This window comes from Lacerta agilis, chromosome 12 (genome assembly GCF_009819535.1).
Source record: "Lacerta agilis isolate rLacAgi1 chromosome 12, rLacAgi1.pri, whole genome shotgun sequence".
Classification (NCBI taxonomy): domain Eukaryota; kingdom Metazoa; phylum Chordata; class Lepidosauria; order Squamata; family Lacertidae; genus Lacerta; species Lacerta agilis.
The window spans coordinates 23,121,343-23,134,703 of record NC_046323.1 but is presented as its reverse complement, the minus strand read 5'-3'; the positions used below and the strand labels follow the sequence as shown (position 1 = coordinate 23,134,703).

Below are 13,361 nucleotides of genomic sequence, written 5' to 3'. Positions count from 1 at the left end.
TGCCCCGCTAGACGAAAATAATTCGTTCTGCGAAAATTTTCATCTAGCGGGTTTTTCGTCTAGCGAAGCGGCGATGACAGCCGCGCTTTTGCTAGATGAGAAAAAAAAGACGAAAAATTTTCGCCTTGCGAGGCAGCCCCATAGACAAATTCGTCTTGCGGGGCAGCCTTCCGCTAGACGGATGCCTTCGTCTAGCAAGTTTATCGTCTTGCGAGGCATTCGTCTAGCGGGGCACCAATGTACTAGGCACTGGTGTCTGGCAGGAGAGGCAGAGAAAAGATTCCAGGACAGGACAGCAAAACAGACCTGCGATTCAATAGGTCAAGTAGGGTTTGAAATAAGAGCTCTCAAATGTGTTGGTGGGCCTTAAATGGGGTGCAGTAATTACAAGGGCAGTCTAGCAGAAGAGCTTTCATAATGACTGTGTCCTCTAAGCTCTCTTAGTTTAGTAACAGTAGTGCAAAATAAGCTGTTGGCATTTAAAGCGACAGTAACAAGTTATCAATGTTTACCTGGGCTCCTTTGGGAGGAAGGGCAGGATAGAAATTTAATAAGTAAGATAGATAGATAGATAGATAGATCGATAGATCCATTTAAAGAGACAGTACTATATTAAAGTACATAGCCACACAAACCTGTGCAATATATAATCCTGTATTAAATAAAACTTTTAATATCTTTGTTAAATATAGTACCTAGACCTGATTGGCTTTGTTCCATGGAGTATTGGTAAGTTAAGACAGTGTTTTTCAACCTTTTTTGGGCAAAGGCACACTTGTTTCATGAAAAAAATCACGAGGCACACCACCATTAGAAAATGTTAAAAAATTTAACTCTGTGCCTATATTGACTATATATAAAGTAATTTTTCAATTTTTCCCACGGCACACCAGGCAACATCTCGCGGCACACTAGTGTGCCGCGGAACACTGGTTGAAAAACACTGAGTTAAGACAGCAAAGATTGTAAGTGATATTAAATGGTGGCAGCGTACTGGTTCAGGAAAACCATTGGAACCGAAGTTTGCTTTAGTTACCGGTAATAAAGTAAGTAAGGAAATCACCCCTCCCCTCCCCAGACCTGTTCAATTTGGACTTTATCTAGAATGCATCTCGCTTTCCTTCTGAGAAACTGAAAGTAGCATTTGGGATATGTATGTGAAAATAATATGATAGAAGAATTATGAAATAGTGAACCGTGCAGGAATAGCCAAATTGTGGCTCAGGCTAGGATCAGACAGACCTGGGTTCAAATTCCTGTTCAGTAGGTGAACCACTTCATAACCTAACCTACATCACATGGATGCTGAGAGGATGAACTTGGTTAGTGGAGAATCACATACACTGCCCCAAGCTCCTTTGAGGAAGAACAAGAGGTAAGTGAAATAAGCCTTTCTTAAATTTGTTAGTTCTTTTACGAACATTGCTAGCTTTCTACTCCACTGTACAAATTAAAGAGGTGTAATGTTTTTTTATCCACAGAAGAACGCTAAGACTAGTTTGCTTATTCGCCAGCTCTGGCAGTGAATAGGGAGTGTCTTAGAGTGATCAGCTTATTTAAAAACAATGGTTCAATCTTACACTGAGCACACACAAGCTCAGTCTTCAGTAGGATTCAAATACACATAGCTAGGAATGGGACAGCTGTAATCCACTATACCAGTCCCTTCCTGATTTTTTTGTGCTAGGATAATGAGCATCCTGGAGGCAAAGAAACAATCAAGGATTTTATCAAGGTTTCATTCTTACGGTACCTTTTACTTAACAAGCTCCAACATATGTGAGAGGTTGGCAGGATTTCCCCATGGAAATCATTAATATATGCTTAAAAAACGGAGGCCTATAGGACATCTGGGGTGAAAAAAACCCAGGAGACACCAGTCACACATTCCAGTCCAGGCACCATGGCACAACGTTCAGACTGGATAGCATTCTGTTCACGTAAGGCCTGATCCCCTTGGTTGAAACAACGAACATTGGTAACATCAAGGTAACAGACCATGCCCTGTGGAAACTACCCTTAAATTAGGAGAGGGAACACAAAACACTCCATCATGGTCCTTTAGCCCTATCCTAACCACAAATCAAGTAACTAGAGAAAGTGTCATGAAAACTCAAAACTATTTCAAGGAAAATGATGCAGACAACATAACAAGCCCCCTTCTGTGGGACGCATTGAAACTGGTCGCTAGAGGAGCTTGCATAAAAGAGAAAGCATCACTAAAAAACAAACCTCCTCAAAAATTAGCAAACTTGAATAAGACATCACAGCTCTTTCAACACGATACAAACAAGCAGGAGCTTTAAAAACTCCATAAATTCATAGAACAAAAAGGAAGGAAGATTGACTCACTAGAAATTAATTAAAAAATGATCAACATTCTATACTCAAAACCACGATTTTACAAGTATGGAGGGAAAAACTCCAGACTACAGTGGTGCCTCGCAAGACGAAATTAATTCGTTCTGCGAGTGCTGTTGTATAGCGGAAATTTTGTCTTGCGAAGCACAGCTTTACGAAAAAAACTGCAAAACGTTTTTGTTTTGCGAGTCGCGGCCACAGGAAACTTTGTCTTGCAAAGCACCCTTTCGCTAGCCTTTCGTCTAGCGAGGCACTCGTCTAGCGAGGTACCACTGTATTAACAAACAGGTGCAGGGGAAAAAATCACTTAAAACAAGACTACCTGTACACTGCATTACTAAAAAAGATGAAACATAACATTATCCTCCAAAGAAATAACCTCAGAATTTGTGGAATTTAACTCTAAGCTATACTCCTCCTAGAACCCATATGAGTAAGAAATCAAAACCTTTTTAGCAGGACTATCCATGCCAATTTTAACTGCAGAGCAACGAGAATTCATGGAGAGTCCTATCACCTCAGAGGAATTAGAGATGTTCCTCAAAAATCTGAAATCCCAGGCCCAGATGGCTTCACAGCAGAGTTCTATTTTAAAAAATCAAGGTAAGTCTAGCACCCTACATGACTCGCCTATTTATTGACATCCTATAAGGGGCCCCCATCCCAAAAACCTGGACCTCTTCCAAAACCATTCAAAGATAGCCTCAAAGTAGAATTATATCACCCAATCTCACTGATAAATCAGGAGTACAAAATATTCACATCAATCCTGGCTAACTGCCTAAGTCTCCCTGCACAAACTAACAGCCCCAGACCAAGCTGGCTTCGTCCCTGGTCGCAACATAACAAATCCCATCAGTAAGTTACTCAACCTGATTAACCATAGCAAAACAACTAAATTTTCCTTCTACTGCTGTGCGCACTAGGCAGAATGAGAAGTTCAGTATGCTTGGCAATATGTCAGAACTACATAAACTGGGGACAGAGAGGGGGGCTGGCATGGTGCACAGGAAGGAATATGAAAGGGACTGAATAGTTGGAAGGAAAGCTTGAATTATAAGCAAAGAAGTGGGGAATCGATGGCGAGACTTAAGCACTGAGCACTGTAGTATGATGTGGTAAGTATGGGGCTGATGAAAATTAAGACCAGAAACCTGCTGTTGACTTAATGAAATATGTCATTCCATTATTATTGTACTTTGTCTGCAGAAACTAAGGGTTTGAGTCAAAGGTTCCCTTCCTTTGGGAGGAAAGCTTTAAAATGGCCATTGTTGGCATGACAGCATAACTCTGGCAGGCCCTTGACGTGGCCCTCTGGCTAGCTTAGCCCTCCCAAGGTCAAGAGCAAGCAGTGTTAGAAACTATCTATCTATCTATCTATCTATCTATCTGCTAGGCGCAAAATGGCATCTTAAATCTAGATTAGTCACCACACCAGAATGTCTATTCACCAGGGAGTTGGACCAGATGACCCTTAGGGTCCCTTCCAACCCTGCAATTATATGGTCTCAACTACATTGCTTGGCTGTAGCCTGCTCTTTCAACAATTCACTTGTCCCAGTATGCAAAAAGGAGAAACATGCACATTGGAAATGGAAATGGTATTAACTATGGATTAAGGCAGAGGTTTTAAAACTGTGGTTCGTTAGTTCCATTTGGGTGGCCTGTGGAAAGGTTTCATGAGTGTCAAATATATCTGTACTCAGCTCTGTCCTTACTTTCCTTGATGTGGTGATGGAGGACTGTGTGCGAGTCAGATGGCTCGATGGAGAGGTCAGTTACTAACTGGGTGCCCAGAAATCTCCACTTGGTTGCAATTGGACCCGAGCCAGTAACAAAACGCACTGGGGAATTTCGAGCACTGGCTGAGCAAGTTTACCTGTGACTGTACCTGCAACCCCATGCCTACTCCCGTGTGCTAGTCTGATTATCTAATCTTTACACTGTATTGGTATTGGTGATCACAAGTTTTTCTAAGGCATCACATTTGATAAAGGCACTATCTCTGGAGAACAAACTTAACTATTGTCAAGTTTTTCTAAGGCATCATATTTGATAAAGGCACTAACTCTGGAGAACAAACCTAACTATTGTTGGTACAACAACTAATTTAAAAATAAATTCAGGAACAGACATCAGAATATGTACTGGTACGTAGGATTTCAGAACCCTTCACACATGCACAAGGAAGAGATCACCTACAATCTCTTATGTTGTTATATATGTTGGAAGCTGCCCAGAATGTCTGGGGCAATCCAGTCAGATGGGTGGGGTACAATTTTTAAAACATTATTATTATTATTATTATTATTATTAGGATACCACACAAAGAAGCTATGAGCAGGCAATTTTTGTGTTCAACATGCATGTGATACAAGGTCCTAACCTAGAAACATAAGACAATCTACTAAGTTGTGGAGTAACTGCTAGAATGAACTGCTGAAAACAATGGGAGTAAACTGAATGTTTTGGAGACACTGATCTACACTCCTAAAAGCTGATTTTATGGACATTGTTTTAAGCCCTTATGACAAACCATGCTGTGTACAAACACTCTGTGGAATCCTCAATCCCTTACTCCACAAGGTGAAAATGAAGCTGGAAAGGATAAAGGGACATGACTCATCACAGACTATAAACCTTTGGTGATCTTGATGAAAACAAATTATTTGAACCAAGTACAATTATGATGCCAACATCTTCTAAGAAGAATGATTCAACCCAGTAGCACAGTATGTTCCTGGAAAAGAGCTCCTCACAGCAGATACTTTGCCACACAATGTAAGTAAACACAAGTTAGAGAAGGAGGTTAAGGCTTACATTTGTGCTGTACATGCTTCTCTATTACCATCTGTAAGTCAGTTTCACTAGATCAAAACAACTATTCATGGCGCTCCAAAACTTCACAACTTTTTATACTATATCAGATCAAATACCTTAGCAATGTGTCAGAGATGACTAGAAAGTAATTCCTGACCATGGACAAGTGAGTGAATTGGAAGGCCTAATAACAAAATGGAAATGTATTTTATTTTTGGTTTTTCTGAACGACAATCGACAAGGCAAGAAATTCTAGACCTTATCCACCAAGGGCATCAAGGTTTAACCAAATGTCACAACCAAGCCAAGCAGACCCTATGGCAACCTTGTGTTAGAAATATCAGATACACACGTTTAGTAACTGCACATGTTAACCACAGCAAGGAATTGCCCCATCCCTGTCAATTACCACAAAGAATCATTGCAAAGGTGGTTTATTTTCTCTATTTACTTATGAAGTAATTCACATACTGCCTTTGGGGGCATAACCCACTGAAAACAGCTTACAACACTATAAATACAGTGATCTAAAATAATCCAAATTAACAAAGGCAACATCACTGAGTTATTAAAATGCCAGTACAGTACAGCAACTAACAAAAGATATCTCTGCAGAATTATTTTAAATAAAAGACATTTTAAAAAATATTACTTTTTATACACCATTTTAAAAACCCACAGTGCAGAGATCATGCAGATCTGAGGGAAGAGGGTTCCACAGCATGGAAGCCACCACAGAAAAGGCTCCATCTCTCATGTCTGCCAGGCAGGATCATAAACAGGGCCTCTGAGGCTGATCTCAATGCCCAGGCAGGTTACGATAGGGACTGCAGGCAGTCCTTCAAATAAGTCCTTCTTAGTACAGTACAAGCTGGCTGCCTCAAAATATTTTTTAAAGAGACAATGTTTTGAATAAACTTGTAGAAAAACCTACAAAATGTGGATCACTACTAAGTAAGATTGAACAGCCATGTTTTATACTATGAATTTAATTTGAGATTTAGCTGCTGGTAACCCCGAAAGGAAACAGATATGCTTTCTTCTCTCTGTTCATTCAAAATGGCGACTACAGTTAGTGGGCAGCTGGTTCAGGTAGTAGTGTTCACTGTGTTCGGACAGGGTTGTAACCACCACCACCACCACCACCCCACCCTGGCCAAAGGATCAGTTCTGCAGTCTGGGGAATGCTCATAGATTAAGCCTAGAAAGCCAAGAGGTGTCAGTGACAAAGCCTTTTTCGACATAAGCCTGCCTGCTCCAGGAGACCTTGCTCTCTAAGGTGAGGCAGGTTGTGATAACAGACAGACCTTGGGTCAGCCTCCTGGTGGCCCAGAAACCAATCAGGATTGGGAGGAATTTCGTCCAATCAGGAGAGAATAGTGAGCTAAAGTTAGAACCATTAAACGGTCAAATAGGGCTTGTTTGTCAGTTAGTTTCCGAGCACAATTCAAAGTGTTGGTGATGACCTTTAAAGCCCTAAACAGCCTCGGTCCAGTATATCTGAAGAAGCGTTTCCACCCCCATTGATCTACCCGAACACTGAAGTCCAGCGCCGAGGGCCTTCTGGCGGTTCCCTCACTGCGAGAAGCCAAGTTACAGGGAACCAGGCAGAGGGCCTTCTCGGTAGTGGCACCCGCCCTGTGGAACACCCTCCCACCAGATGTCAAAGAAAAAAACAACTACCAGACTTTTAGAAGACATCTGAAGGCAGCCCTGTTTAGGGAAACTTTTAATGTTTGATGAATTATTGTATTCTAATATTTTGTTGGAAGCCGCCCAAAGTGGCTGGGGAAGCCCAGCCAGATGGGCGGGGTATAAATAATAAAATTGTTATTGTTGTTGTTATTATTAGTAGTAGTAGTAGTAGTAGGAGTAGTAGTTAGGACTTGGTAAATGCCTATATAGGGAGCTGTTTTGAGCCTTGTTAGGGCTGAATTAGGGATTACCGGTAATTAGACAGATTGTATCCCTGAGGGTAAGGTAAAGATCCTACAAGAAGTTCTAAGAGTCATTAGTCAATTCAGAGACAGGTTTAAAGTGAAAATTTTAAGGATATTTTTAGCTATCTCTGTAAAGAACATGCGTCTGAAACAAAGTGTTGTGCCTATTAGAGTAATTATTAAGATATAACCCTCATCGTCTGTATGTAAATAAAATTCTGGTTTTATTCTGAAAGTGCCTCATCCTTACTTTGATTCTCTGGGTGAGGACAAATTCTCCTTTCACATAACTGTCATACCTTGCTACTTGTTATTAAGAAATAATAACAGACCTTTCAAGTGTTCTGACAGAGAGAGAGAGAGAGAGAGAGAGAGAGAGATTGAACATTTTAAAAACACTAAAAAATCCAGTCACATTACATCACTCCCATCATTATTGAGGGAAGTTGCCACATAGGTAGTGGCTAAGGAAAGGGCTTTTATAGTTGTGGCACCCCACATACAAATTCTCCCCTAAAGGGTGACGGTGGGGGTTTGCGTTACACCTCTTCCAATATCCTTCTTGCATCAAGCAAAGACCTTTTTATTTCCCCAGGCCTTTAAATTTTTTTACAAGTTGTTTTAATCCTGTTGTTTTATCTTCTGTTTTATTGTTGAGAAATGTTCTGTTAATTCACCGAATTTTTTTTCCTTTTATGTTAAAAGTCATCTTGGAAATATTATACTAAAGAGTGGCATACAAGTTTGTAAGTTAATACAGTGGTACCTCGGGTTACATACCCGATCCGTTCCAGGGTGCCGTTTGCACCCCAAAAAGTACATAACCTGAGCGTCCATTTTGTGCATGTGCAAAGCGCGACATCGCGCTTCTGCGCGGCGAAATTCACTTCGGGGTTTGCAGGGTTCGTAACCCGAAAAAATGCAACCCGAAGCGGACGTAACCCGAGGTACCACTGTATACATATATTCACTAATTTTGGCTTTAAAAATATTGCCAGTTCTTGAGTACCTTCTCTACACCAACCTCTGCTTGATCAGTTGTTTATACAATTCATGTGTCATCCAATTGCAGCAGTAAGGGTCTCGTTTATATCTAGCTATATTAAGGTTAAGAGGCACAAATAAAAAGGCACATTTTTATAATAATCTGTATTCTGTTACCTAGTTATCATAGAGCTTCTGAAATTATGGTGTGCTGCTATGGAAATAACTAGTGGCAGAAGAATTACAAGAAAAAGCTAGAGTTTCTATTTATAAAAGTTGCTAAAATGTTAATGTTTATACAGAGAAGAAAGACCCAGATCAGCTTTTGAGACAGAAAATGAATCAGGAAATTGCCATTCACCTGAAAATGTACTGTAGAACCCTGAAGTTTATCTCCAACTGCCTAACATTAAGGGCAGCTGTTAAGAAATATCTGGAAGGTTCTGTTATTCAGTCTTGCAAATTATCCTTCAAAGAACAAAATTGCTCTTGCCAACAATTTGCATGTGTTAGAAGACCAAGAAAAAGGAGTGAGAAAACAAGGGAGAGGGCGAAAGAGGCAAAAAGTGAAAAACAAAGCACCAATTTATCCTCTTAAAACAGGTTGAAAACAAAGATGAATGCCTACCTCCCACTGCAAGTGTGGCGGGATATTTCTGATTTGAAGTTTTCGACTCCTGGGGATGGAGAGAGAGAGCCTGTTATTTAAACACACAAAAAATGTACACTCCATAACACATCTCTGAGAATTACTTGGTCAAAATGAGTTCTATAGTAAGAAACAATTATCACAAAATAATTTCATTATATGCCTACAAATAATTATATACCTTATGCTCAACAGTAAGAGTCAATTGAAGAGAAAAAAAGCTCCTCCTCACAGTATTTTCTTGACACATTGAAGCATTTCTTAACACATGAAACATCTTTGCTTCAAGAATATTGTGTCTCCTATCATACTGTTTAAATATGGTGGCATTATTTTTAGACATGTAAAAACTATCCCCAAATTTGAAACTTCACAAAATAGTGCATGAGAGAAAGAAAGAATATGTAAATTCTAAAACCATGGTCAGTTTAATTAGCACTTGAATTCCTAACATTCCATGCTTCTGAAATCTTGACTATAGCTGTTGTATTGTCACCTTTGTTTCAAAAATATATTGGCCCTCACTCATCTATCTTGCAATGAAAGCATTTGCTTTGTAATAGTATAAACAAGGCCCAGTGGCATCCTGAATGGAATATAGCCAAACCTTTTCTCTCTTCGCCTCTCATTCCTTTTCACCTGAAGAAGAGTAAATGCACACCCAGAATGCCACATAACCTTGAGATCTTGAGCAATGAGCAGATAAAAAAGGTTCTGTACATCACATGGGAAGTCTATGTACTTCCTCAAAGCTAGAAAGGCTATTCATACAAGAACTCAGAAAAAATCACAATTAAGGAGCTTTCTTGAGTTAGACAAAAATATAGAATGCAATAAATATAATCAAGGCAACAACCCTATACACGTAATCAGTAAAAAGTCCCACTGAGATTAACGAGACTTAATTCTGAACAGACAGACATAGGATTGTACTGTAAATGTTACGTTGGTGTGGTTCACAAAAAGTTAAACCAAACTGAAACCAAACTTAAGTTTGTCATATCCACTGACTTAAATGAGTATAACTTAGTTGTATACAACACATACAAAATAAATTATGGTCAATGTGTATGAGCAATTCACTCTTCCCTCACTCTTGACTATGCCACACGAGAGAAAGGAAACAAGTCAAAGCCTGGTCGCCATGAAATGTTTATCACTCATAACATGTTGATTTCTCATTGTTTCTTTGGAGAGAAACAAAATATGAGCCCACAGGACCCACAAGACTCTTGACTTGTTTAGGGTTCACTTGCTTCCCTCCCTGTGTGGCACAGTCAGAAATGTGGTGGAAGTAAAGCTCTCGTGCACATTAAACCATACTTTATATTTTAAACTGTGGTTTAATGTTACGTAAAAACTGCTCACTCGTCTACTGGATTTAGGTTAAAACAACTAAAATCTTGTGGCTAAGACATTAATTATGGCCTAAGTTTTCATGGATTACACTAATGAAAAGGAATGTAAACTAATGAAAGGTTGTATGGTACAATCAATGCTAGTGTTTAAGGAGCATCAGGAAATTGCATTAGGTGAATTGCTATACTCCCAGCCTTGTCAAACTACAACTCCCATCAGCATGGCCAATAGTCAGGGATGACAGGTGTGTCCAACAGCATCTGGGGGCACTCAGTTGGGAAGGCTGCTATAGACTAAATGAAGAACCTGAAAAAGTTTTTTTTAAAAAAAAAATTGATTCTAGTTTGTTATATTGCAGGGATGCAGTAGTAGCTTTTTCTACTACATACAACCCAGCAGTGTAACCAAACCAAACAACAAAAGAAATTTCTCTTGGGCAAGAATTGCTGAAAGAAGAATTTCCTAACAGATATGTTAAGTTCTAGATAGGCTTTGCTTTCAGTGCCGATATTTCCTATTCCAAGGTCTATCTATACCCCTTAAAAGATACAGCAATAATCCTAAACATAAATTCTAGCAGCCTCACATAAATGAGCATAGAGAAATGCATGCACTACCGCTTGATATAAACGTAAAGGGACCCCTGACCGTTAGGTCCAGTTGCGGACGACTCTGGGGTTGCGGTACTCATCTCGCTTTATTGGCCGAGGGAGCCAGCGTACACATAGCTGTCAACCCTCCCTGCTGTTCCCCACTGCTATAATAAGGGAATTTCCCGCAAAAAAAGGAAAACGTTGACAGCTATGGGCGTACAGCTTCTGGGTCATGTGGCCAGCATGACTAAGCCGCTTCTGGTGAACCAGAGCAGCACATGGAAATGCCGTTTACCTTCCCACTGGAGCGGTACCTATTTATCTACTTGCAATTTGACGTGCTTTCAAACTGCTAGGTTGGCAGGAGCAGGGACCGAGCAACAGGAGCTCACCCTGTTGCGTGGATTTGAACGGCCAACCTTCTGATTGGCAAGCCCTAGGTTCTGTAGTTTAGACCACAGCGCCACCCGCGTCCCACCTGATATGCTATGGAATAAATTCTCTTTTCCTACAAAAGAGGTTTTAACTTACCTAATTAAGTTTCATCATTAACTATTTGGTGTCCTTTTTGGACCTTCCTTCTAATCTATTTTGCTTTAAACATTTCATGTCTAACTCGAACACAAGCAATTTAGTTTTATGGACTGTGTGACAGCAGACAAGATGTAGTCCAAACCCACTGCTTTTAAATGAATCCAGTATCTTTACTCGTGCTATTACGATTTTAAATAATAATAATAATAAATCCTCCATCAAAACCACTGTGCCAGTGCTTAACAGTGTGTAAGGCATGCCTACAAAGAGGCAATGAAAAGCTAAAGATTTGGGCAATATAATTTGTTACTGGGGAAGCATGCTAGTCGAGAGGGTCAAACTTGTATTTGAGAGGTGAAGTTTTCATAACTACTAGCAGTCCACTATCCCCAGTATCAGCGCTGAACACCTAACATATAATAACCTTGTTACAATAACTTGCTTTTTTAAATTAGACTTTGTATTTAAGTATAGTGCAATCATAACATATGCAAGGATTATGCTACCAGGGGTTGAGTGTAAAAGCAAAATCAGAACTACTCACACCACCCAAGAACTCAGAGCCTCCCAAAGCCTGGTAAGTAAGGTGAACAGCTTTAAAAAAGCTTTTTTGTGCAAATTTTCCCTGTACAAAAAGTTTGGCGGGCTCCGAGATGGTTGTGCAAATGCTCTGGGAGGTTCCCACGAGATCTCAGAGGGCCCTGTGAGAGCCTTCAGAGCCCAATAAGTACCGGTAACAGCCTCCCATCCCCTATTTATTTATTTAGGATCTGTATAAAGCTGTGATCACATATGTAAAATCAGCGTTAGTTGCAGTAGTTCATATGCAGTTGTCAGGTATCAGTAAACTGAAAAAGAACATATGTAACTTAAATCCACTGATTTCAAAAAGTCTACACTGTGTATGACTAACACTAGATATTACCCAGTTAAGATTAGCTTCTTGCTTATGTACCCAAGGTGCATAAATCTTAAAAGTAATTTATGGAAGCAACTGCGTACTAAACTTTTAGCAGCTTGAATTATGTCATTACTAAATACTTGAACATAATCAGAATACTAATGCGTTGTTGTAATTTTCACACTACTTTAAAGCAGCAGAATTCAATTGAGTCTGTAACCAAGGACAGTATATACTTAACAGAAAGACTGTAGGATTAACTGAAATGTGCTCATGTGAATTAGAGTGCATGCCTGGTGCATTTCACCAAAATACTTAGGCTTGAGAACATTTGTCTGATAACAGAATAAGTATTTAGACTTTATGCTGAACATAGCTGAAGGACAATGTCACTCCTCCTGTTAAGTAGCACTTGGGGCTGCAATCCTATGCATGCTTACCTGGAAGTAGAAATGTTAAGATTTCTTGAAACTTGGAAGACATGAGAAAATAAGGGTTTTTTTCTGCCATCTCAGCCCTCTGAGGGGGAAAAACTAATTTGAGGGGGAAATTGAAATATATTCTGTATTTACTGTCATACGAAACCTAAATCTGCTTTTCTACATCATTTATAACTAGGCATGTGCAATAGTACTAGCTGGGTTATGAGATGTATACAGTGGCACCTCGGGTTACAGACATTTCAGGTTACAGACGCTTCAGGTTACAGACTCCGCCAACCCAGAAATAGTACCTCAGGTTAAGAACTTTGCTTCAGGATGAGAACAGAAATCGCACGGCGGCAGCAGGAGGCCCCGTTAGCTAAAGTGGTACCTCAGGTTAAGAAGACTTTCAGGTTAAGAATGGACCTCCAGAACGAATTAAGCTCTTAACACTGTAAAGCTATCTATGCAGGTTTTCTCAGAAGTAAGATGCACTCTGTTTAATTCAGCTTATTATCAGGCAAGTGTGCACAGGACCTCAAAAGTATACATGCCTTGGGTTCTTTATCAGCATAATTGTAAATATATATATACTTAATAATGGAGAGTAGCTGCACCATGTATTGAAGCACATGCATCTTAGTTTTTTGCTGTCTGAGAAGTAGCAAAAAGTAGACACTCAAAAGTAGAAGCCACTAGATCAAATGGCCACCAAAGGAAGGCAAGCAGCAATTCACAAGCAAGAACACCCTGCTTTCTCCTTTCATGAAAGCAGTACCCTAGGTGCACAAATGCATA

At 39.9% G+C, this 13,361-nt stretch overlaps 1 protein-coding gene across 2 annotated transcripts in view; it reads right to left on the bottom strand.

Moving 5' to 3' along the window:
* IGF2BP3 (insulin like growth factor 2 mRNA binding protein 3) overlaps nt 1–13,361 on the bottom strand; it is a 63,409-nt gene that overhangs the window by 25,360 nt on the left and 24,688 nt on the right. For both annotated transcript variants that reach the window (XM_033166146.1, XM_033166147.1), the window contains exon 3: nt 8,734–8,782. In XM_033166146.1, coding sequence (XP_033022037.1) covers nt 8,734–8,782 — 49 coding nt within the window. The remainder of the gene's footprint in view (nt 1–8,733; nt 8,783–13,361) is intronic.